Source organism: Patagioenas fasciata, chromosome 28 (genome assembly GCF_037038585.1).
Source record: "Patagioenas fasciata isolate bPatFas1 chromosome 28, bPatFas1.hap1, whole genome shotgun sequence".
Classification (NCBI taxonomy): Eukaryota; Metazoa; Chordata; class Aves; order Columbiformes; family Columbidae; genus Patagioenas; species Patagioenas fasciata.
In genome coordinates, this window is record NC_092547.1 from 2,502,587 (window position 1) to 2,526,223 (window position 23,637).

The 23,637-nt window shown below is 55.6% G+C and overlaps 1 protein-coding gene and 1 non-coding gene across 10 annotated transcripts; both read right to left on the reverse strand.

The window, feature by feature from the left end:
- Positions 1-316: 316 nt before the first annotated feature.
- Positions 317-10,192, reverse strand: LOC136115851 (ral guanine nucleotide dissociation stimulator-like 1). Of its 9 annotated transcripts, XM_071800063.1 has the most exons (8): positions 9,912-10,192; positions 2,790-3,005; positions 2,455-2,558; positions 2,220-2,304; positions 1,752-1,838; positions 1,409-1,441; positions 643-764; positions 317-408 (listed from the first exon to the last, which is right to left on the reverse strand). In XM_071800063.1, the coding sequence occupies exons 1-7, from the start codon at positions 10,011-10,013 to the stop codon at positions 657-659; spliced, it is 735 nt and encodes a 244-aa protein (XP_071656164.1). In that variant the 5' UTR covers positions 10,014-10,192; the 3' UTR covers positions 317-408; positions 643-656. The 9 variants fall into 9 exon arrangements, 1 of the variants encoding a protein (XP_071656164.1); XR_011735995.1 differs by lacking the exons at positions 317-408; positions 643-764; positions 1,409-1,441; ... (1 more) ...; positions 2,220-2,304; positions 2,455-2,558 and adding exons at positions 4,327-4,446; positions 4,902-5,443; positions 5,567-5,614; positions 6,321-6,412; positions 8,274-8,438 and having other exon boundaries at positions 2,917-3,005; positions 9,912-10,190; XR_010653304.2 differs by lacking the exons at positions 317-408; positions 643-764; positions 1,409-1,441; ... (1 more) ...; positions 2,220-2,304; positions 2,455-2,558 and adding exons at positions 3,666-4,446; positions 4,902-5,443; positions 5,567-5,614; positions 6,321-6,412; positions 8,274-8,438 and having other exon boundaries at positions 2,925-3,005; positions 9,912-10,179.
- LOC136115864 (small nucleolar RNA SNORD45) lies at positions 9,356-9,440 on the reverse strand. The gene has a single exon (XR_010653316.1). It is a non-coding gene; the product is annotated as a small nucleolar RNA SNORD45 (small nucleolar RNA).
- Positions 10,193-23,637: the final 13,445 nt, after the last annotated feature.

The window sequence follows — 23,637 nt, forward strand, 5'->3', positions numbered from 1 at the left end:
GTTTGTGTGTGTATAGCAAATTAGACTCTATCCTTATTTGCTCTGTTTTGCTGCTGCAAATTTGAATTGAATTTATAATCCAGCACTAAAATTGTTCCTTTGTCTGACACCTTAGAGTTATTTCTGAAGTCTTTAGTCGATAACCCTCATGGCTACTTACACCAATAGAAAGAGACAACAGCAATACGTATTTCTAGCTGGCGGTGTCTCCTCGCAGCACTGCAGTGCTCTGGATCCCCAGCCAGGTTTGTCAGCTGGTGTTTGATTTATTCCAGTTCATATTCACACACCAAACCCCCTCCCCGTTGTACTCACAGGCTGAATCTCTTCACCACGCTCTTCTGAGCTCTGCCCGCTGCGGTGCTCTGGTCAGGAGCTGCTCCTTCGATTTCACGTGACAGACGGAAACTGCAGAACAGGCAATACCGTTAGTTAAATATCTCAAAGTGGCCATATCTGAGAAGCCCTGGGTCACTCCCACGTCCCAGAGGGTTCATCCCCACGAGGAGGAGCGCAGCTCTGTGCGTGTGTATTTCCACTCTCCGGGAGCAGCTCCTGGCAGCGCAGAGCTCAAGGCTGAGAGAACCTGAACCTGCCTGCGGGGGAAGAAAAGCTGCTTCGCCAGCTGGGCTGAGACCCTACCTCTCCTCATCACTTCAATGCCGCTGCCTCCTAAACCACTGCACGAATTTCTCATCTCCTCTCATGCAATAGCTGTTACATGAGGACTGCAACAGCTTAATTTGTGCGATTACTTCAAACTCCTAAGAAAACAAATAATAAAATAGGAATTCTAATTAGAAAAATAAAGCCAGTCTCGTTAATACACTAAACACACGCAGCAACAGATCCAGGACAAACTGCCCTCGGACAGAGGAAACCCCGGCACCTTTGCTCCTACTGATCTCTGACCAACAAGGCTCAGGCTGGAAGGCAACGCTCAGCCTTGATTTCTCGGTCCCAGGTACCCGCTTCGCTCTCTGCACCTTTGACCCACAACTATTTACTGCAGCACAAGGAAGATGGTCACAGACTGCATCTTGTGGCCAGCAAAGGTCTCACGCCAGCAGGTCTGATGCGCTCCCAGCACACAGAACACGCTCGTGTAACGTGTTCCCGTGAACACCAAACGGGGGGAACGTGCCCCAGACGTAACTCCCGCGGCAGCGAGTGCCCTGCGGCTCCTCTTCCCCTGCTGCCCGCATCTAAAAGGAATTTCTCTTCCCGCGCCGCCCCGCACAGCCCGGCAGAGGTTCACAGCGTGCCGGGGACTGTTCCTTCCTCACCCTCTGAGTAACGTGAGCGGCTGTTGGATACGCCCAGCAAAGACAACAGGCCTCGCCAAGAGAACGCTCTAGCAGAGAGCGTCAGGCACTAACGATCACAGAACAGTCACCGTTCCACTTACCCTTCGCCGCTTCTCAAAATTGATCAGGCCGCCCTGTTGGAAGGACAGAGAAGGGATCGGAGGAGAAGAGCACAGGCTCGGCTGGAGTTAATCACAAACAGGATGAACAGGATGAAGTAGCGACACCAAGGGACAGGCCAGAGCTGCCCTGACCAAAGGCCTCTACAAAGACCCGTTTCCAGCTCTAGGATAAGCCACAGCACTCGTGTACCTGAGTCTATTTGTTAAATACATTCCTCTCTTTTTAAGAACTGCACTAGCACCCAGTGGAAGATGCAGGAGCAGACACAGTGTCTGCAAGGGAGGGAGGAGATTTAGGATTCCAAAAATTGCCCCAAATTACCTCGAGATAGTCCTGAAGGGCTGTGTCCAGCATGACGAGGTCAGTGAGGAAGGTACCCAGGTAAGGTACCGTGCCTTGTGTGACTCCCTGCAAACGGTCAGAGCAATGGTGGATTAATTGACTGAGAAGTCATAATTATACTAATTAGAATACTCCTGTGGAAGCAAACAAAACACAACTAGTCTGCTTCACCAAACAGCGCTCTTGTAAATGATGCTTTCACGACATCATCCTTGGTATCTCAGCCAGCGGTTCATGTCTGCACAGAGCGGTATATAAGCCAAAGTGCTCATTCGTAACTCCTCTGCGTCAAATCTCGCTGTGCGGCACCTCTCGCCCCAGCAGAAAAGCCGGGATTTACAGACCCGTCTTCCCCAAAGCACCGCATACGGGAGCTCATTGGTCAGGAACAGGGCTGAGCTCGGCTTTGGGTGAGATCACAACCTGGCAACTCAAGCTCATTCCCACCTTCAGCAGCAGCTCCCTGCTCGTCGCAAAGTTGTCACAGTCGGAGAAGATTTCGCAAAGCTCTTCGAACATCAGCATTGTGTCCCTGTACAGGAAAAGATTCAATGATTTAAGTTGTTTGTAAGCACTCTGAATCAGACCAGGGTACAATTTTTTTCTCAAGAATCGTTAACAGTTGGGCACAGAAAAGATAAAAGCACCAAAACACATCCAGTGACACACTGCACAGCCTTACTTTGGAACGCAGGCCCAGGTCTTCTTCAGGCGATAAACCGAGGTGGACTGCAAGGCGGAAACGATGGCCTTCAGAGACGAAAAGTTGTTCAGGATCCTACATTGCTGTGAAAGGAGCGGTTAGAAACACAGGAGCGTTAAACGTCAGCATCACCAATAGTCAGTGCTCTTCTGTCTGCCCCGTGTCCTGCTTGCTGCACATTCTCCCTGCTAAGCGGGCAGCTCTACAAATACTGAGCATCAAAAATATCACTCCGCGCTACAACCCCCCTGTCCCCTCCCAGCTCCACGGTACCCGCACAAGGAACGTTAAACAGTCGCGAATAAACGCTTTACACGTCCGATACGGATCCACTTCTCCAAGATCTTCGCTCTTGGCTGTGTCTTTAATTCTTTGCTCTCCAGGATGGTGCTGAGCACGCAGTTGGTGACGGCGTTGAACTGCGAGATGGTGGCTCTGATGCTCTGTGCCAGCTGTTTGTTCTCTTTCTTGTCCCTTCGGGACCAGATGCAGCCCAGGCAGTGGTGGGGCACAACGTTCTGGAAGAGTGTCTAGAGGGAAACAGAGGTGTCCAACTCAGCCTGGAGCGCTACTGCCCACAGCAAGAAATGCACGGTTACAGTACAAACTGCAGCTGAATCAGAGGCCTCGCTGCTCACAGGGGGGACAGCAAGCAGTGACAGGCCCGGGGATGGCAGGCCCCCCCTCCCCTAGGGGGCGCTCGGCTGGGCCAAAGGACGTTTCCTTGCTTTATATTTTCTACCACATTCATCTGGAGACGAGGAGGAAAGCCATCAGACAGTACCACTGTTCAAAAACAGGTACAGGCCTGGACTAAGATGTTTACAAAAGGTGTTTTTCCACTAATTGTTGTTAAAAACACACTAAACTCATGTGATGTTTGTCTCCCTTGTTTTTCCACTCGTTCACAGACCAGGCCCAAGGACATTCACACATCCCATGCACTTGGGGGCGGTTATCCGGCCCGAGATACCATTCTCACGAGTCTGGGCTATAACTTTTTACAATTACGAGAAATGTACTTCAAAGTAATCTGTCCAAGGCCCTTTATATATTATTATGTTAGTATTATGTCTTTGACCGTCCAGATGGTCACGTTAGTATTGATCTTCCTTTATCATCCAGGTGGCTGGAACCGCACATCTTGCTTTTCCACATTTACTTTCCAACATGAGTCCTCAAGACATTACCTTAGAATCTCTCCCATATGGCCAGTTGAACAGCTTGTCAGAGGAAACAAGGTGAAGTGGGTGCACTCTGATGAAAACAAGGTTTCATACAAGTTAATCATTGTTTTACTTATCTAGTAATACTATATAACAGATTTAAAGCAGTGCAGAGAATGCCACGTTGTACACCTCGTGTTGCAAACATCGGCACTGAGCGTATTTCTGATATGAAATACAGGTGGATGCCTCTTGCAAAATTTTTGTTTCCTTATAGAATGTTTTTCCATTTTGTTTTCCATTGTCTGGACTGCTTTTCCTATTTCTCTTTTTTTTTTTCCATCCTAGGATGTGAATGTAACTTCCTACGATCGGCTCTTTGGGAAAGAGAGTGAAATGCAGGTGTTCACTTTGCTCTAGTTGGGAGGGGAGCAAACACAGCAGTTTTGACTATTGATGTGATTCAGAGCAGCACATCAGGCACATGCGCTGGGTGCAGCTTTTTAGTGCAATACTTGCAGAATCATGAGGGTAAAAACCTCCTCTGCTGAGGCCACGACATGAGGGGCAACGTGTCGGGCAGAGTGACAGAGAGGACCCAGGTGTCCGGGCACCGGCACAGCAGTGGGAGCATGGACACGGACACACATCCACACGCAGGCGTAGCTTTGCTGAAGGGATTTACTGATCATGAGAGGGAAATGGCCCAGGGCTCCCAGGGGATCAGACGGGGTCATCCAGGGATGATCATCTCCTCATGTCACTGGAGGGGGACAGGACACGGCTGTCACCATCAGTTTCAGTTCTGAAATCAGAGCCCAAAATGAGATCTCCAGTGTCAGCTGGGACATGAGGGGAGGCTTCTCCCCACCGTCTCTCTGCAGAGACCCAGGGAAGGAGAGAAGAGTTGGAGCCCTCAATCAACCCAGGACAAGACTCGGTTCTCCTGAGATCCACGTGGCACCCAGAGCTCCTTGGCCAGTGTGTCATTAGCCCCGGATGCCCCTACATCTCCCAGAACCCTGCCCAGCCCTCAGGGTGATCCTTGGGGTCTGTAAGGCCCCAGAGCCCCAGCCTGGCCTGCACGGTGACCCTCTGGGTCCGTAGAGCCCCGCTGGGTGCAACAAAAGTCATGGGGGCAGCTCTGTCCAGCGTGGCCTGGGACACAGGGCATGGACAGTCTCCTCTGTTTGCTTCTAGATCCACGTTCTGCCCACCCAGGACCCTTTGTGGGGCTGGAGATGCCCTGATGCTGCTCACCAGCAATGGAGGAGATGGGTGCACTAGCACTTCAGCATCTGGAAGATCTGGAACCTGGTGTTTCTGCTGCAAAACATCATCCACCCTGACAGACAGAGGGAGCTGGGGAGAAAGGTTGGGTGAGGGACACACTTGGGTGCACTGGGAGGCAGGGGAAAGCGATGGGGTCCTTGGGAAGGTGACTCCAGGGAAAATGGGGTGCGTGAGTTTGTGTGGTGGTGCACAGAAAGCAGTGGAGGTCCTGGGGAAGGGGCTGTGTCCTGGGGTATCGTGGGGTGCACTGGGCTGTAGTGGGTTGTGATGGGGTGGAAGGGAATGCAATGGGAGCCCTGGGCAATGGGGCATCCCTGGGAAAACACTGGGGAGCAGGGATGTTCTGTGGGGCTGCAGGGGGTGCATGGGAGTGTACTGGGGCACACTGGCATGTTCTGGGGCACACCGGGATGCCCTGGAGTTTCGTGGCCGTGGGAGGGAGGGTGTGGGGCAGCAGAACTTGTGACACCTACCGCAGCCCTCTTCACTCGCCCCAGTTTGAGTCCCTGCTGTAGAGAGACCATGAGACCTCACTGGTCACTGGGATGTCCCAGTCCCAGCAAGGGGGGGGAGGACCAAGGTGCCCTCCAGTTCCCAGACTGGATGCCCTCCAAGTCCGCCCCACTACTCACATGCAGGAGAGACCCTCCACTTGCTTCCAGCAATGTTCCTGGAAATGCCTATGGAAGAAGAGAAAGGGGTTGGAGACAAATGGGGCTGTGGGTGGGGCACAGGTGTCCCCAGCCCCACCCAGGCCCCTCGATTCTCCCTCATCTGAGCGTGAAAATCCCTTCTGCTCCCCCCAACCTCATTCCTCCAAGTTTCACCTGGGATACCTGTTCATGGCGGACCAGGGCTTGGGTTGGAGAAAAGGATAACATGGGAATTTGGGGCCTCCAAGGAGGACGGTGGCTGGGGGGGACCCAGAGGCAGGGCACTGTTGTGAACTCGCAGAACCCAAGGGACCGGGCTGGGGGTGCTGGAGGGACAGGACTGCATGGGATGCAAGTGAGGGGTAAAGAATTCAAGGGGAGGGGACACGGGGAATTCAAGTGAGGTTGTTGGTGGGGGCAGGAGGAAGTGGACAGCAGAGGAACAAAACACGGGGATCGGGAAAGTGCTTGGGAGGGGGTGTTCAAGGAGGGGGATCTGGGGGCACTACCGCAGGGGACAGGGTGAAAGGCAAAGGGCGGAGTGGAAAGATGGAAAGAAAGGCGTTGGCATCCATCAAAGGGAGAGCATTTGGGGACCCTCTATAGGACACAGAGGAGATCCTGAGGAGGAGATACCTGAGGGGTCTTAAAGGATGGAATGGGGAGGCCCAAAGAAGAGGGGTGTGGGGGCACCAAGACAAGAAACCGGTGGGGGCCCTCACTGGAGCCTCACCTGCGCATCCTCCAGGGTGCACAGCAGGATGGTGAAGAGCAGGGCCACACTGAGCACTGCGACCTTCATCTTCCTCTGCGGTGCAGCGAGTCCTGGGTGATGCCAGAAAAGGTGAGGGCACCTTTATCCCTCCCAGGAGGACTCCCTGCCCCTCCCCACGCCTCCAGACCCCAGGGCAAAGCTTGGCAGAGACACCCGCCCTGGCAACCCAGCCTTGGCACAGAGTCACTCCCGCCTTGAGCACTGATCCAGCTGCCTTCCCTGGCATCAGTGCCGCTTCCTGCATGGGGCAGCTGCACGGGGAAGGGCCCAGGCATCCACAGTGGTGAGGGGGGACAGCAGTGTGTCCCTGACAGCCAGACACCCTATGGTGATGACCCACTGCTCCAACTCGAAACCATCCTGCAACAACCCCAAAAGCCTGATCCCCCCACCTGCCAGTGCCCCTCACCTCCCAGCACCACCATCTCCCAGTGCCCCTCAACTCCCAGGCCAGTCTTTCCCTATGGAACCCCCCCTAGAGATGACACCAGCCTCAAATCTGGGGTCTCTAAGCACAATTATCTCTGAGCCCTTTCCAGCCCCTTAAATAAATGAGGGGCTGGGAGTCACTCCTCTTCTTGGGGCACCAGGGACCCCAGGATTAGGGAACTCTGGGAGGTGGGAGGACAGCTGGGGCAATGTGGACAGCTGGTGACTGGGACCCTCAGTCACTGGTGGCACTGACAATGGGGAGCACTGGTGAATCCTGGGCTCTGGGAGAGGAGGGCTGGGCTTGGGGGAAGTGCTGGGGTGGTGTCAGTGCCCAGCTCCAGCCCACCCCATTTCCCCTGCACCGCCAGCCCCCAACTGGTCCAGTCTGCAGCCACAGCTGAGAACAGAGCAGAGGGAACATCCCCTGCCCTGGCTCTCACCTGTCCCTGTCCGGGGTCACTGCGCCCTCCCAGACAACCTGGGTCCCGCCCTGTAGAGTTGATCCCACATGGTGGGTCCCAGTGTCCCTGTCCCCAACAAGGCTCTAGCTCCAGCCCTGTCCCTTCCTGGGACTTGGCCACAGCTCACCAAAGGCCCTTGTCCCCACCGAGTGTCCCTTCAATGCCCCCATCCTCGGCCCAGGCCAGCGCTGTCCCTGAGCAGGACGTGGCCATCCAGAGGGACGTGATGAAGCGGGCGCTTGTTCCCAGGCAGCCGCTCGGAGCTCATTGCAGTACGGAGCTCCCCTGGCACGAGGAGGGATGTTTGCTCCCACAGCGGCTCTGATCAGCTCTGTTTGCCCAGGGCCCATGGCACAAGAAGCCCGTTCACCAAGATCGGTGCCTCACAGAGTGACCGATCAGGGGATCCAGGGCAGTTAAAGCAGCCTGGAAGCCTGGGCTCCCCCAGCCCTGGCAGCGGGCAGAGCCCACAGAGAAGGGCAGTGCTGGGGCAGCGGGGAGGAGCAGGTCCTGGGGCACCCGCACGCCTGGGGCTCCCTGGCTGCCCTGGGCACAGGCTGGAGCCCAGAGGCCGGGGGGTCCCAGGGGAGCAGCTGGACAGCCGGGGTGCCGCTCTGCTTCGGGACAGCCTGGGGAGTCCTGCCGGAGTGGGGCTCAGAGCAGCTGGGGGATGGAGCTGTGTCCCCAGGGGCACGGCCTCCCCTGCCCTCTCCCCCGCCCGCCTTGCAGCTCTCCCTGGCTTTTTGCGGGGCGCGGGGTTCCCTTCACTGCACCCCTGGCCCAAACATCCCCATCCTGGGGGCCCTGGTCAGCATCCTCTGGGCACTGTGGGGCGGTGTGACAGTGGGGGAATCAATCGGTTTATAACTCCAGTCTCAGTGGCTGCTGCCCGGGCGACCTGGATGTTGAGCGGTTTCCAGCACCAGTCTGTGCTCACTGACTGGAGCAGAAGAGGGATCTCAGATTCCCAAGACCCGATTTCTGTCCCTGCAGAGCTGGCAGCCCTTCAGGGACATACCTGTGTTTGCTTTGATATTCTTCAGTGGCTGACTCTGGGCTGTGTGAGCATCTCCATGATGTACTTTTACAACCATGTTCTCCGTACAGGCAGCAACACCTTGCCACAGTTCAGCAGCCTCTTGGAAAGTAAATGTGGAAAAGCAAGATGTGCGGTTCCAGCCACCTGGATGATAAAGGAAGATCAATACTAACATGACCATCTGGACGGTCAAAGACATAATACTAACATAATAACATAGAAAGGGCCTTGGACAGAGTACTTTGAAGTACGTTTCTCATAACTGTAAAACGTTATAGCCCAGACTCGTGAGAATGGTATCTCGGGCCAGATAACCGCCCCCAAGTGCATGGGATTTGTGATGTCCTTGGGCCTGGTCTGTGAACGAGTGGGAACGTAACTGAAATAAACATCACATGAGTTTAGTGTGTTTTTAATAACAATTACTGGAAAAACATCTTATGTACCATCTTAGTCCAGGCCCACATCTGTCCCCCAAGGAACGTATTTTGGTGTTGGGGCAGGGGAGGAGCACAGACAGGCAGCCCGGACCCCTGGGTCCTCTGCCCTGCTCGGGGAGGGGAGGTCGTTCCCTGTATGATGGGCTCAGCACTCCTGGGCTCACAGGAGATGTCACCCCCTCCAGAAGCCATCTGCTGTTCACAAGGCCACCAGTGCAGCAAGGCAACATTTATTTGATGCAACCAGTCTGTTAGAGCCAGTAATCCTGTGTAAAATCGATGCAAAATTACCACTGTGCTTAACTACAATGTGCCATGGAACAACCAGGCACTGACAAATCTCTCTGTTTTCCCTGGGAAATCACATTTGTGGCACTTTCACCCCCAAATCTCAGCAGCAGCGTTTGTTAACACCGGTTAACAGCTTTGGGTACCCAGAGCTGCCTTCAGCTCACGTGAAAACGTCTCCTCACGCTCAGTGTGAGCCCAAGAACGACGCCTCCCCAATGCCCAAACTGAGGAACCTCAAGCAGTGCCCCCTTCTCCAAGGGCTGCGTTACAATCTGTGACAGAAAGGGGCTTCCACAGCCTGGAAAAGCTCCACAAGGAACTGGAGATTCCTGGGTCTCAGAGTAATTCTAGAGCTCAAGTGGTGACAGCCATCAGCTCCAGCTCAGACAATACATGCCAACGCCCATCACTGACCCAGGAAGGCAGCTCTTCCTGTCCTGCCCAACGCCTTCAAATCCAGCACACTTTGTCCCTCCAACAGGAGGCAGCTGATTGATTTCTAACACCACTCTTCTCTGTCTACTTCGAGATGAACCAGACATACGTTATACAAGCAACCAAGTCCCCGCCTGGAAGCAGCGGAGCCTTTTGCCTTCTCCTTCCCACCCCACTTTGCAGGAGAAGAAAAACAAACGGCAGAAGAGACGCTGAGAAATTCAACCACCAAATGGAGAGGGAACCTTTGAGAGCGGGAAAACTTATCCGTACAATGGAGAGAGCTACGCTGAATGAATAACACTGAAAACGAACCCTTCTTGCAGGGTAAAGTGCACAGCAATTCAAGACCTGCTGAACAGACCCCTGCCATTCTCAGCAATAAACAACCCCCAAGGCTCAACCAGCCAGCCAGGGTCACTGCTCTAAATCCAAGCGCAGCTGCACCGACCTGAGCCAACACGGACACAGCCGCCTCCCTTGGCCCACACGAAGCTGCACAGGCCACGCGCTGCTCCAACAGGAACGTGCTGGGGACACCCGGGTTTCTCATGGCGGCCTCTGCGCTGTCACCTGCACAAAGCACCAAGAGACCGGCAGCTGTGGGCTCAGCTCCGGGGGTTCCCGGGACCGGGGTCTCCAAGGGCCCGTTCGCACACGGATCCTTGTGCGCGCGCCCCGACCGCGGGCGCCTCTCCCGCCCCCATCCCGACCCGCCGCTCGCCCCCCCGGACCCGCCGCTCGCCCCCCCGGACCCGCTCAGCAGCCTCCGCTCGCCCCAGCCCTGTAGCCGGAAATTGCGTCACCGGGAGGGGCGAGCCGAGCGGCGCTGCCGGCAGGACCCCGACAGAGCTGTCCGATTATTCGCCTGACCCGCCAAATTTTTATACGAAATGTGAATGAGTTGAACAGTTATTAAAATAACAAAGTCTCTGGCAGCCGTGCCGTCATGGTGGCTCAGAGAGTGGAAAACCCCCTGAACTGCAGGTCAGCCTCAGCTCTCAGATGAGCTCCTCCCCGCCCTCCGCACCGCTGACCCCGCAGCACAAAGCGCGACCGGCGCGTCCCGCGGGCGGACTCGGTGTCCGCGCTCGTTCGTCGCCTCCTCGCTGGCTGCAGCGGGACTGAGGGGCTGTGGGTTCCAAACCTGCGGTTTGCTGCCCTTGCACAGAGGAGAAGGCTCGGCTGCTGAGAACAGGTTCCGTGTTAAACTCGGCTGAAGAGAAGTTTCTCCTCCTGGGATCTCAGAACAGCAGCAGCTCCAAGGAACTGACAGAGCATGGGCCGCGGGCATTTCTCAGTGTCTGTGCTGAGAGGTTTGATCTGGGCGTTGTTAATGCCAGAAAGAGGTGGAAAGATAGAGAGATAAAGATGACGGGTCGTGCTGCACAGAGTTACAGCATTTTTGCAAATGAGGAACTGAAATACGTAGCTTACGCTTTTTCTATGGATAAACAACATTTAATCCAATTCCTTAACTGTATTCCTTGAACACGTGTTCGTTAGAGCACAAGCCAAACAGCGCTGGGTGCACGGGCGATTCACTCTTTGTACTGGACATTCACATTAACAGTGCTGATAGTGGTTACATCACCAATCCCGTGTCCATTTCAATTTCAATTCCCCTGGTCCTTGGGTTACTCCCCAGGTTCTTTCTCCCGTCCGTGGTCCTTTAACTCAAGAGCCGTGTGTCCACCCTTTCTCTGCAGTCCGAACGGCTGTTTCTGTAGTTAATAAGGCAAGAAAAGGTCCTTCCCATCGTGGGGTCAGAGTTTCCTCTTTCCAGGTTTTAATTAGTACTTTATCCCCAGGTTGTATTTTATGAATCGGAAACCCTAAAGGCAGAGTCTGATTTAAAATCTCTTTCTCCCTTCATTTAGTTCCTGCGACTATAAACTTTATATGCAATTTCAATTAGCTGAGCAATAGTTACATCCCTCAGCTCCTCCCTTTTGTAGTTTCTTACACTAATTTCAGACCCAGATCAGTCTGTGCGCAGAACAACACTGACTGCAACACAGCTAACCCAGAATTTCACATTCACATCACTTCCCCCTCTCATTTACTCTCATGTGTACAGATGCATCTGAACGGGGAGCGCGGTGGCACTTTAATAATGGAACCGGTTCTCATTTTGTAATTATCTCCCCGAACAAAATTCTTTTGGTACCAAATATAAACGTGCGAAGTAAAAGGCTGAGCTCAGACACGCAAACCGCACGCCAAGCTCAAATATACAAACAGATCACAATTACATTCATTGAAGACAATATCTCGATTTTAGCCTTGCGCCTTTGGGCCGCTCGCTGCTCAGCCGGGTGGAGGCACCGCTGGGGCTCCTGACAAACAGGGCAGTGCGGCTGGAGCCCCATCGGCACCCGCCCCGCTGCTCCAGCGAGCTGGGCTGGGCAAGGCTTTGATTGGTGTCCATCTGGGTGGTACAACTGTTATTCCAAAACCAGGGGTCTGTACTCGCTGTGCATACGGAAGAAAAGCCACATTTAGCACACCGAGATGAGACACAGCCGATCACAGAGCTGCGCAAGTCTGGATGCTGGAATGAAGCTGGCGTGCTAGAAAGAAAAGTAACGGCTGTCACACACAAAACCTCATCGCCACATTCGCACAGTTAAGAGCTGAACTCATCGTCACACAATGTACGTTTTGGGTCGATCTGTGATCTTACTGGACCATTTAAACAGATACCTACAAGGAAAAGAAGTTAGTACTAAAAAGCATCTTGCAGGCTGTTCTGCAAGTCTCCTGTGATTCATTTGTTGTCAGTGATTCTCTCTCTGCTTGCTGAAGTTCAAACCATTACTCCTTCACTGCAGCTACTCAGATGTTTACCTTTACTCTTTGTTTCTCCTTGTCCCTATACCATACTATAGGATCGATAGCTTCTTCGTCCTCTTGCGTCAGAGTATATAATCTGACTTGCACGGTGTTCCCCTAACATGGTAGATATCTGAACACAGCACTTGAGCTTCCACGACTAAACGCTGTTCTAAAGGTTTTTTGGTTATTTCTTTGTCAGAGGGCTAATTTGCACTCTGAAGTGTCCGGACTGTCACTGTTGTTTCCTAGAAACTCAAGTACTGTGGATGGTACCCATTTGTAATACTTGGGATGTACGGATTGGCTAAAGGTGCCTTCCTGTTTTGGTGGCTGACTGTGTAAGAACACAAACCTGGAGTGCAGATTTCATGTTTCTGATGCTTAAGCAGCAGAGACAAAATACCTGAGGAGTTCCTCTGGCACGGTTGTGTTCTAGATCTGTAACTCTGAATTTGTGACAAAGGAGGAATGTGATGTTGGCTTGGGGTTTTTTTAGTTGCCCTGAATGTACCGAGAGAGAGCAGGTTATACAAATAAATTGCCACATTCCCTAGCCTATCAGAACATAAGGTTTTGATGTCCAGGCTTTACAATCTGTTTTCACTGCTTCATGTTGGGTTTTACTTGAAGTTCTGATCACCTTTATGTTTCCTTCTATAAGTTGAAAGGAGCCAGTGAGTGGAACATCAAAAGCAGCACGAAAAACACACGTTCTCACTGTTTTCCCTACACACTACACTGAATTCTAAACAATGTAGCCTTGTATTAACTTTCCAAACATTAACATAATGTGTTTTCCAGTAAAACATAGGCTGTGTTGTAAATCCAAAGCGAGTAATGCCATGGTTTGCACAGTTCTGATGTGAATATTGGTGTTTGTGCCCAGCAACACATTGTATTTCATTGTGAATGTGCCGGAATATTTCCGGTCTGACTTTGTGTTGTACAGATAATGTCAGATTGGTTTTAGATCGTGTGGGTTCAAGGTTTCCACAGCTGAACGTGCTGCCGTGGTGTGCGTCTGTCTGTCCAGAGCCGGTAACGTGTGTGTTTGTACAGCTTGTGTGTGATTTCTGTTTCTTGCAATAACAATTGTTTGGAGTGTGGTTTTTGCCATTTTCACATTGTATCACTCAGCTCTTGTTTTTCAATGCTTTTTTTTTTGCCTAATGGTTTTTGGAAAAGTTCTCAAAAACCACTGAGAAACCATTATTGTTAAACTTGGTGCTGTTTCTTACTTGTGACTTGGGGCTTCAAAGAAATACCCAAACCAATACATTCCTTATGTTTGGAAGACAGTTCTGTGCAGCTAAATGATTCCTTTTCTTGTCCTTAAATACTTGGGCATTTGTACTAAAACTGTGTAACAGGAGTGATATTGTTGGGGCACCTCTGAGTGTAAGTTTGTCTTGAATAGATTGCCAAGAATGTAGACACTGCTGCTCCACAAAGTGATGTTCTGAAGTTCTGCATTTGATCTTTTCACTTCATCTGATGAAGCAGTGGAGTTTAATCGTTTGTCTGCAAATGAAACTCCCTAAAAGGCAGTGTACAGGGAACCTGCGGCAGGGAGCTCCTGATTCCCACCTGACTCCTCCAAAGGCCTCTCTTAAAAGTGAACAAAAGTCAACAAAAGCTGCGGCCCCTCCATCCTGGGCCACTGCGGTGGGCGCCTCCCCTGAGACCACAGGAAGGTCCAGGCTCCTTGTCCTGAGTGGTCAGGGCATCGCTGGCAGGTGGCACCTGCTCGCCTGCTCACGGCCACTCTTGGGTGCCTTCATGGCCCAAAATCCCTGGGGATGCCACAGGGCCACCCACTTTTTCCTCGCAGAGGGCACCAGTGCCCAGGAGGCCTGGACATAGAGGTGGGCAGGGAAATGGAGATAGGCTGGCGTCGAGGATTAAGATTGCGGGGTGACAATCAAACCCTGGCAGATGTGTTGTCAACCTCCTCTCCCCCCCACTTCCCCCTTTTTCCCCTCCATCTCCCCCCTTCCCACTCAGCACAGGCGATCGGGAGGGGAAGATGCACAGAGGGAAGAGAGTTGGAAAAGTTAAAGATGTTTTACTGATCCTGCTGATAAGAACAGAGAAAATAATACAAATATACAAAACCAGTCTTGTAAGTCTCAGCAACTGCAGGGCAGGCACCCAAAGTCCTGGATTGGACTCTGCAGCCAACCGGAGCTGGATTCAGTCTCTCACTGGCCTCAGTTCGCAAGGACGACCAGCAAGGTCCTCTCCTAATGTCGGCCATGAGCAGAAGGGAAGGAAAAAGGGCCGAGATCCTCGTGATCTCCCACTTTTCTATGAAGTATTCACGTGAATGGAATGTTATTCACCGTTGGTCAGTCTCTCGGTCACCGGTTTCTCGTTGCCCCCCTCGCGAGATGTCCATCCGTGCTTATCAATAAGTTTCGATTCCCTTGCTGGGTTTAACCAAAACATGTGTTGGGTTCTCCAGGAAAATGCAGCTGACATGAAGGCTTTAGCTGACAGGCAAATTCACTAAAAGAGAAACTTGTTTTTAACAAAACCAGGACACCCCAGGATGTCACAATGGGCCCTGGGGACAAGGGGGGTCCTGGGATGTCACAATGGGCCCCAGTGACAAGGGGGGTCCCCACGGTGTCACGATGGGCCCTGGGGACAAAGGGAGGTCCCCAGGATGTTCACAATGGGCCCTGGAGACAATGGTGGGTCCTGGGACGTCACAATGGGCCCTGGGGACAAAGGGGGTCCCCAGGATGTCACAATGGGCCCTGGGGACAAACAGGGTCCCCAACCTGTCACAATGGGCGCTGGGGACAAAGAGGGGTCTCCTGAAAGTCACAATGGGCCCTAGGGACAAGGGGGGGTCCTGGGATGTCACAATGGGCCCCAGTGACAAAGAGGGTCCCCAGGATGTCACAATGGGCCCTGGGGACAAAAAGGGATCCCCAGGATGTCACAATGGGCTCTGGGGACAAGGGGCGGTCCCCAGGATGCCACAATGGTCCCTGGGGACAAAGGGGGTACCCAAGATGTCACAATGGGCTCTGGGGACAAGGGGGGTCCCCACAGTGCCACGATGGCCCCTCGGCACAAGAGGGTGTCCAGGATGTCACAATGTGCCCTGGGGACAATGGGAGGTCCTGGGATGTCACAGTGGGCTGTGGGGACAAAGGGGGTCCCCCTGGTGCCACAATGGGCCCTGGGGACAAACGGGGTCCCCAGGATGTCACAATGGGCCCTGGGAACAAAGGGGTGGTTCCCAGGATGTCACAATGGGCCCCTGGGAGAACGAGGGGTCCTGGGACGTCACAATGGGCCCTGGGGACAAAAGGGGGTCCCCATGGTGTCACAATGGGCCCTGGGGACAAAGGGGGGTCCCCATGGTGTCACAATGGGCCCTGGGGACAAAGGGGGGTCCTGGGACGTCACAATGGGCCCTGGGGACAAGGGGGGTCCTGGGATGTCACAATGGGCCCTGGGGACAAGGGGGGTCCTCGGATGTCACAATGGGCCCCAGTGACAAAGAGGGTCGCCATGGTGCCAAAATGGGCCCTGGGGGCAAAGGGGGTCCCCACGGTGTCACAATGGGCCCCAGTGACAAAGAGGGTCGCCATGGTGCCAAAATGGGCCCTGGGGACAAAGGGGGTCCCCACGGTGTCACAATGGGCCTTGGCGACAAAGGGGGGTCCGCAGGATGTCAAAATGGGTTCCCAGTGACACGGGGGGTCCCCATGGTTTCACGATGGGCCCTGGGGACAAGAGGATCCCCAGGATGTCACAATGGGCCCTGGGTACAATGGGGGATGCCCAGGATGTCACAATGGGCCCTGGTGACAAAGGGGGTCCCCACGGAGTCACAATGGGTCCTGGGGATAAAGGGGGTCCCCACGGGGTCACTATGGGCCCTGAGGACAAAGGGGGTCCCCAGGATGTCACAATGGGCCCTGGGGACAATGGGTGGTCCCCAGGATGTCACAATGGACCCTGGAGACAAAGAGGGTCCTGGGACGTCACAATGGGTCCCCAGTGACGATGGGGGTCCCCACAGTGTCACAATGGGCCCTGAGGACACAGGGTGGTCCCCAGGATTTCACAATGGGCTCTGGGGACAAGGGGGTTCCCCAGGTTGTCACTATGGGCCCTAGTGACAAGGGGGGTCCCCACGGTGTCACAATGGGCCCTAGGGACAAAGAGGATCTTCAGGATGTCAGAATGGGCCATGGGGACAAAGAGGGGTCCCCAGGATGTCACAATGCTCCTGGGGACAAAGAGGGGTCCGCAGGATGTCACAATGGGCCCTGGGGACAAGGGGGTCCCCTGAATGTCACAATGGGCCCTGGGGACAAAGTAGGGTCCCCAGCATGTCACAATGAGCACTGGGGACAACGAGGGGTCCTAGGATGTCACAATGGGCCCTAGGGACAAAGGGGGTCTCCAGGATGTCACTATGGGCCCTCGGGACAAGAGGGGTCCTTATGGTGTCACAATGGGCCTTGGGGACAAGGGGGGTCTCCACGGTTTCACAACGGGTCCTAGGGACAAAGGGGTTCCCCAGGATGTCACAATGGGCCCTGGGGACAATGGGGGGTCCTGGGATGACACAATTGGCCCTGAGGACAAGGGGGGGTCCTCACGGTGTCACAATGGGCCCTGGGGACAACAGGGTCCCCAGGATGTCACAATGGGTCCTGGGGACAATGGGGGTCCCTGGGATGTCACAATGGGTCCTGGGGATAAAGGGTGTCCCCAGGATGTCACAAAGCTGACCTGGGGACAAGGGAGGTCCCCACGGTGTCACAATGGGCCCAGAGGATAAAGGGGGCTCCCCAGGATACCACAATGGGCCCTGGGGACAAAGAGGGGTCCCCTGAATGTCACAATGGGCCCTGGGGACAAAGTGGGGTCCTGGGACGTCACAATGGGCCCTGGGGACAAAAGGGGGTCCCCATGGTGTCACAATGGGCCCTGGGGACAAAGGGGGGTCCCCATGGTGTCACAATGGGCCCTGGGGACGAATGGGGGGTCCCCAGGATTTCACAATGGGCCCTAAGGAAAATGGGGGGTTCTGGTCTGTCACAATGGGCCCTGAGGACAAGGGGGGGTCCTCACGGTGTCACAATGGGCCCTGGGGACAAAGAGAGGTCCCACCATGTCAGAATGGGCCCTGGGGACAAAGAGGGGTGCCCTAAATGTCACAGTGGGCCCTGGGGACAAGGGGGGGTCCTGGGATGTCACAATGGGCCCCAGTGACAAAGGGAGCCCCCATGCCAAAATGGGCCCAGGGGACAAAGGGGGTCCCTAGGATGTCACAATGGGCTCTGGGGACAAAGGGGGTCCCCACGGTGTCACAATGGGCCCTGGGGACAAAGGGAGTCCCCAGGATGGCACAATGGGCCCTGGGGACAAAGGAGGTCCCTATGCTGTCACAATGGGCCCTGGGGACAAAGGGGGGCCCTAGGATATCACAATGGGCCCTGGGGACAAAGGGGGGTCCTGGGACGTCAGAATGGGCCCTGGGGTCAATGAGGGTACCCACGGTGCCATGATGGGCCCTGGGGACAAGGGGGTCCCCAGGATGTCACAATGGGCCCATGGGACAAAGGGGGTAGCCACGGTGTCACTATAGGCCCTGGGGACAACGGGGGGTCCCTACGGTGCCACGGTGGGCCCTGGGGACAAGGAGGTCCCCAGGATGTTCACAATGGGCCCTGGGGACAAAGGGGGTCCCCAAAATGTCACAATGGGCACTGGGGACAAGGAGGGTCCCCAGGATGTCACAAATGGCCTTGGGGACAAAGGGGGTCCCCATAGTGCCACGATGAGTCCTGGGGACAAACGGGGTCCCCAGAATGTCACAATGGGCCCTGGGGAAAAGCAGGGTCACCAGGATGTCACAATGGGTCCTGGGGACATTTGGGGTCCCCAAGATGTCACAATGGGCCCTGGGGACAATGAGGGGTCCTGGAATGTCACAATGGGCCCTGGGGAAAAGCAGGGTCACCAGGATGTCACAATGGGTCCTGGGGACATTTGGGGTCCCCAAGATGTCACAATGGGCCCTGGGGACAATGAGGGGTCCTGGAATGTCACAATGGGCCCTCGAAACAAGGGGGGTCCCCACCGTGCCACAATTGACCTTGGGGACAAAGGGGATCCCCAGGATGTTCACAGTGGGCGCTGGGGACAAGGGGGGGTTCTAGGATGTCACAATTGGCCCTGGGGCAAAGGGGATCCCCAGGATATCACAATGAACACTGGAGACAAGGGGGGGTCCCCAGGATGTCACAATAGGCCCTGGGGACAAAGAGGGGTCTTGATGGTGCCACAATGGACCCTGGGGACAAAGGGGGTCCCCAGGATGTCACAATGGGCCCTGGGGACAAGAGGGGTCCCACCATGTCACAATGGCCCCTGGGGACAAAGAGGGGTGCCCTAGATGTCACAATGGCCCCTGAGGACAAGGGGGGGTCCTGGGATGTCACAATGGGCCCCAGGGACAAAGGGAGCCCCCATGGTGCCAAAATGGGCCCTGGAGACAAAGCGGGTCCCTAGGATGGCACAATGGGCCCTGGGTACAAAGGAGGTCTTCAGGATGTCACAATGGTCCCTGGGGACAATGGGGGGTCCTGGGATGTCACAAATGGGCCCTGGGGACAATTGGGGGGTCCTGGGATGTTGCAAATGGGCCCTGGGGACAAAGGGGGTCCCCAGGATGGCACAATGGGCCCTGGGAACAAAGGGGGTCCCCAGGATGTCACAATAGGCCCTGGAGACAAAGAGGGGTCCCCTGAATGTCACAATGGGCCCCGGGGACAAAGGGGCGTCCTGTGATGTCACAATGGGCCCTGGAGACAAAGGGGGTCCCCATGGTGCCACAATGGGCCCTGGGGACAAACGTGTCCCCAGGATGTCACAATGGGCCCTGGGAACAAGTGGGGTCCCCAGGATGTATCAATGGTTACTGGGGACAAAGTGGGGGTTCCCCAGGATGTCACAATGGGCCCTGGGGACAAAGGGGGTCCTGGAATGTCACAATGGGCCATGGGACAATTGGGGGTCCCCAGGATGTCACAATGGGCACTGGGGACAAGGGGGTCCCCATGGTGTCACAATGGGTCCTTGGGACGATGGGGGGTCCCGAGGATGTCACAATGGGGTCTTGGGACAAAGGGGGTCCCCAGGATGTCACAATGGGCCCTGGGTACTAGGGGGGGTCCTGGGATGTCACAATGGACCCCAGTGACAATGGGGGTCCCCATGGTGCCACAATGGGCCCTGGGAACATAGGTGGGTCCCCTGAATGTCACAATGGGCACTGCGGACAAAGGGGGGTCCCCAGGATGTCACAATGGCCTCTGGGGACAATGAGGGGTCCTGGGACATCACAAAGGGCCCTGGGGACAAAGGGGGTCCCCACAGTGTCACAATGGGCCCAGGGGACAAAATGGGGACCCCAGGATGTCACAATGGGCCCTGGGGACAATGAGGGGCCCTGGGACGTTACAATGGGCCCTGGGGACAAAGGGGGTGCCCGTGGTGCCACAATGAGCCCTGGGGACAAGGGGGGTCCCAGGATGCCACAATGGGCCCTGGGGACAACAGGGGTCCCCAGGATGTCACAATAGGCCCTGGGGATAAAGGAGGTCCCCATGGTGTCACAATGGGCCCTGGGAACACAAGGGGGTCCCCAGGATTTCACGATGGGCCCTGGGGACAAAGGGGTTCCCCAGGATGTCACAATGGGTCCTGGGGACAAAGTGGGGTCCTGGGATCTCACAATGGGCCTTGGGGACAAAGGTGGGTCCCATGAATTTCACAATGTTCCCTGGGGACAAAGGGGGGTTCTGGAATGTCACAATGGGCCCTGGGGAAAAGGTGGGGTCCCCACGGTGTCACAATGGGCCCTGGGTACAATGGGGGGTCCTGGGATGTCACAATGGGCCCCAGTGCCAAAGGGGGTCCCCATGGTGCCACAATGAACTCTGGGGATAAAAGGGGTCCCCAGGATGTCACAATGGGCCCTGGGGACAAAGGGAGTCCCCAGAATGCCACAATGGGTCCTGGGAACAAGTGGGGTCCCCACGGTGTCACAATGGGCCCTAGGGACAAAGGGGGGTCCCCAGGATGTCACAATGGGCCCTGGGGACAATAGGGGTCCCCAGGATGTCACAATGAGTACTGGGGACAAAGGGGGGGTCCCCATGGTGTCACAATGGACCCAAGTGACAAGATGAGTCCCCACGGTGCCACTATGGGTCCTGGAGACAAGAGGGTCCCCCGGATGTCACAATGGGCCCTGGGGAGAAGGGAGGTCCCCAGGATGTCACGATGGGGCCTGGGGAAAAAGGGGGTCCCCATGGTGCCACAATGGGCCCCAGTGACAAAAGGGGTCCCCACGGTGCCATAGTGAGCCCTGGGGAGAAAGGGGGTGCCCAGGATGTCACAATGGGTCCTGGGCACAATGAGGGGTCCTGGGACGTCACAATGGGCCCTGGGGACAATGGGGGGTCCTGGGACGTCACAATGGGCCCCAGGGACAAATTAAGTTCCCATGGTGTCACAATGGGCCCTGGGGACAAAGTGGTGTCCTGGGATGTCACAATGGGCCCTGGGGACAAATGGGGTCCCCACAGTGCCACGACGGGCCCTGGGGACAAAGTGGGGGGTCCCCTCAGTGCCATGATGGGCCCTGGGGACAAGAGGTTCCCCATGATGTCACAATGGGCCCTTGGACAAATTGGGGTCCTGGGATGTCACAATGGGCCCCAGTGACAAACGGGGTCCCCATGGTGGCACAATGGGCCCTGGGGACAAAGGAGGGTCCCCAGAATGTCACAATGGGCACTGGGGACAAGGGCGTCCCCAGGATGTCACAATGGGCCCTGAGGACAACGGGGGATCCTGAGACGTCACAATGGGTCCTGGGGACAAAGCGGGTCCCCATGGTGTCACAACACCCTGTGGACTATTGGGGGTCCCCAGAATGTCACAATGGCCCCTGGGGACATTAGGGGTCCCGACGGTGTCACAATGGACCCTGGGGACAAAGGGGAGTCCTGGGATGTCAAAATGGGCCTCAGTGACAAATGGGGTCCCCATGGTGTCACAATGGGCCCTGGGGACAAAGGGGGGTCCTAGGACATCACAATGGGCCCTGGGGACAAAGAGGGGTCCCCAGTATGTCACAATGGGCTCTGGGGACAATGGGGGGTCCTGGGAGGTCACAATGTGCTCTGGGGACAAAGAGGGGGTCCCCGTGTTGTCACAATGGGCCCAAGTGACAAGAGGGGTCCCCACGGTGCCACTATGGGCCCTGGGGAAAAGGGGGTCCCCCGGATGTCACAATGGGCCCTGGGAACAAGGGGGGGTCCCCATGGTGTCACAATGGGTCCCCAGTGACAAGGGGGGCCCCACCCTGTCACAATGGGCCCTGGGGACAGTGGGGGGTCCTGGGATGTCACAATGGGCCCTGGGGACAAGGGGGGTCCCAACCCTGTCACAATGGGCCCTGGGAACAAAGAGGGTCCCCAGGATGTCAAAATGGGCCCTGGGGAAAAGGGGGTGCCCGGGATGTCACAATGGGCCCTGAGGACAAGACTGGGTCCCCATGGTGTCACAATGGGCCCTGGGGACAAAGTGGGGTCCTTGGATGTCATAATGGGCACTGGGGGCAAGGGGGGTCCTGGGACGTCACAATGGACCCTGGGGACAAGTCGGGGTCCCCAGCACATCAAAACGGGCCCTGGGTACAAAGGGGGTCCCCACGGTGTCACAATGGGCCCTTGGGACAGGGTGGGGTCCCCATGGTGCCATGATGGGCCATGGTAACAAGGCGGTCCCCAGGATAACACAACGGGCCCTAGTGACAAAGAGAGGTCCTGGGATGTCACAATGGGCACTGGGGACAAAGGGGGTCACCATGGTGCCACAATGGGCCCTAAGGACAAAGTGGGGTCCCCAGGATGTCACAATGGGCCCTGAGGACTAGGGGAGGTCCCCATGGTGTCACAGGGATCCTTGTGCTCGCGCCCTGACCGCGGGCGCCTCTCCCGCCCCCATCCCGACCCGCCGCTCGCCCCCCCGGACCCGCCGCTCGCCCCCCCGGACCCGCCGCTCGCTCCCCCGGACCCGCCGCTCGCCCCCCCGGACCCGCCGCTCGCCCCCCCCCGGACCCGCTCAGCAGCCTCCGCTCAGCAGCATCCGCTCGCCCCAGCCCTGTAGCCGGAAATTGCGTCACCGGGAGGGGCGAGCCGAGCGGCGCTGCCGGCAGGACCCCGACAGAGCTGTCCGATTATTCGCCTGACCCGCCAAATTTTTATACGAAATGTGAATGAGTTGAGCAGTTATTAAAATAACAAAGTCTCTGGCAGCCGTGCCGTCATGGTGGCTCAGAGAGTGGAAAACCCCCTGAACTGCAGGTCAGCCTCAGCTCTCAGATGAGCTCCTCCCCGCCCTCCGCACCGCTGACCCCGCAGCACAAAGCGCGACCGGCGCGTCCCGCGGGCGGACTCGGTGTCCGCGCTCGTTCGTCGCCTCCTCGCTGGCTGCAGCGGGACTGAGGGGCTGTGGGTTCCAAACCTGCGGTTTGCTGCCCTTGCACAGAGGAGAAGGCTCGGCTGCTGAGAACAGGTTCCGTGTTAAACTCGGCTGAAGAGAAGTTTCTCCTCCTGGGATCTCAGAACAGCAGCAGCTCCAAGGAACTGACAGAGCATGGGCCGCGGGCATTTCTCAGTGTCTGTGCTGAGAGGTTTGATCTGGGCGTTGTTAATGCCAGAAAGAGGTGGAAAGATAGAGAGATAAAGATGACGGGTCGTGCTGCACAGAGTTACAGCATTTTTGCAAATGAGGAACTGAAATACGTAGCTTACGCTTTTTCTATGGATAAACAACATTTAATCCAATTCCTTAACTGTATTCCTTGAACACGTGTTCGTTAGAGCACAAGCCAAACAGCGCTGGGTGCACGGGCGATTCACTCTTTGTACTGGACATTCACCTTAACAGTGCTGATAGTGGTTACATCACCAATCCCGTGTCCATTTCAATTTCAATTCCCCTGGTCCTTGGGTTACTCCCCAGGTTCTTTCTCCCGTCTGTGGTCCTTTAACTCAAGAGCCGTGTGTCCACCCTTTCTCTGCAGTCCGAACAGCTGGTTCTGTAGTTAATAAGGCAAGAAAAGGTCCTTCCCATCGTGGGGTCAGAGTTTCCTCTTTCCAGGTTTTAATTAGTACTTTATCCCCAGGTTGTATTTTATGAATCGGAAACCCTAAAGGCAGAGTCTGATTTAAAATCTCTTTCTCCCTTCATTTAGTTCCTGCGACTATAAACTTCATATGCAATTTCAA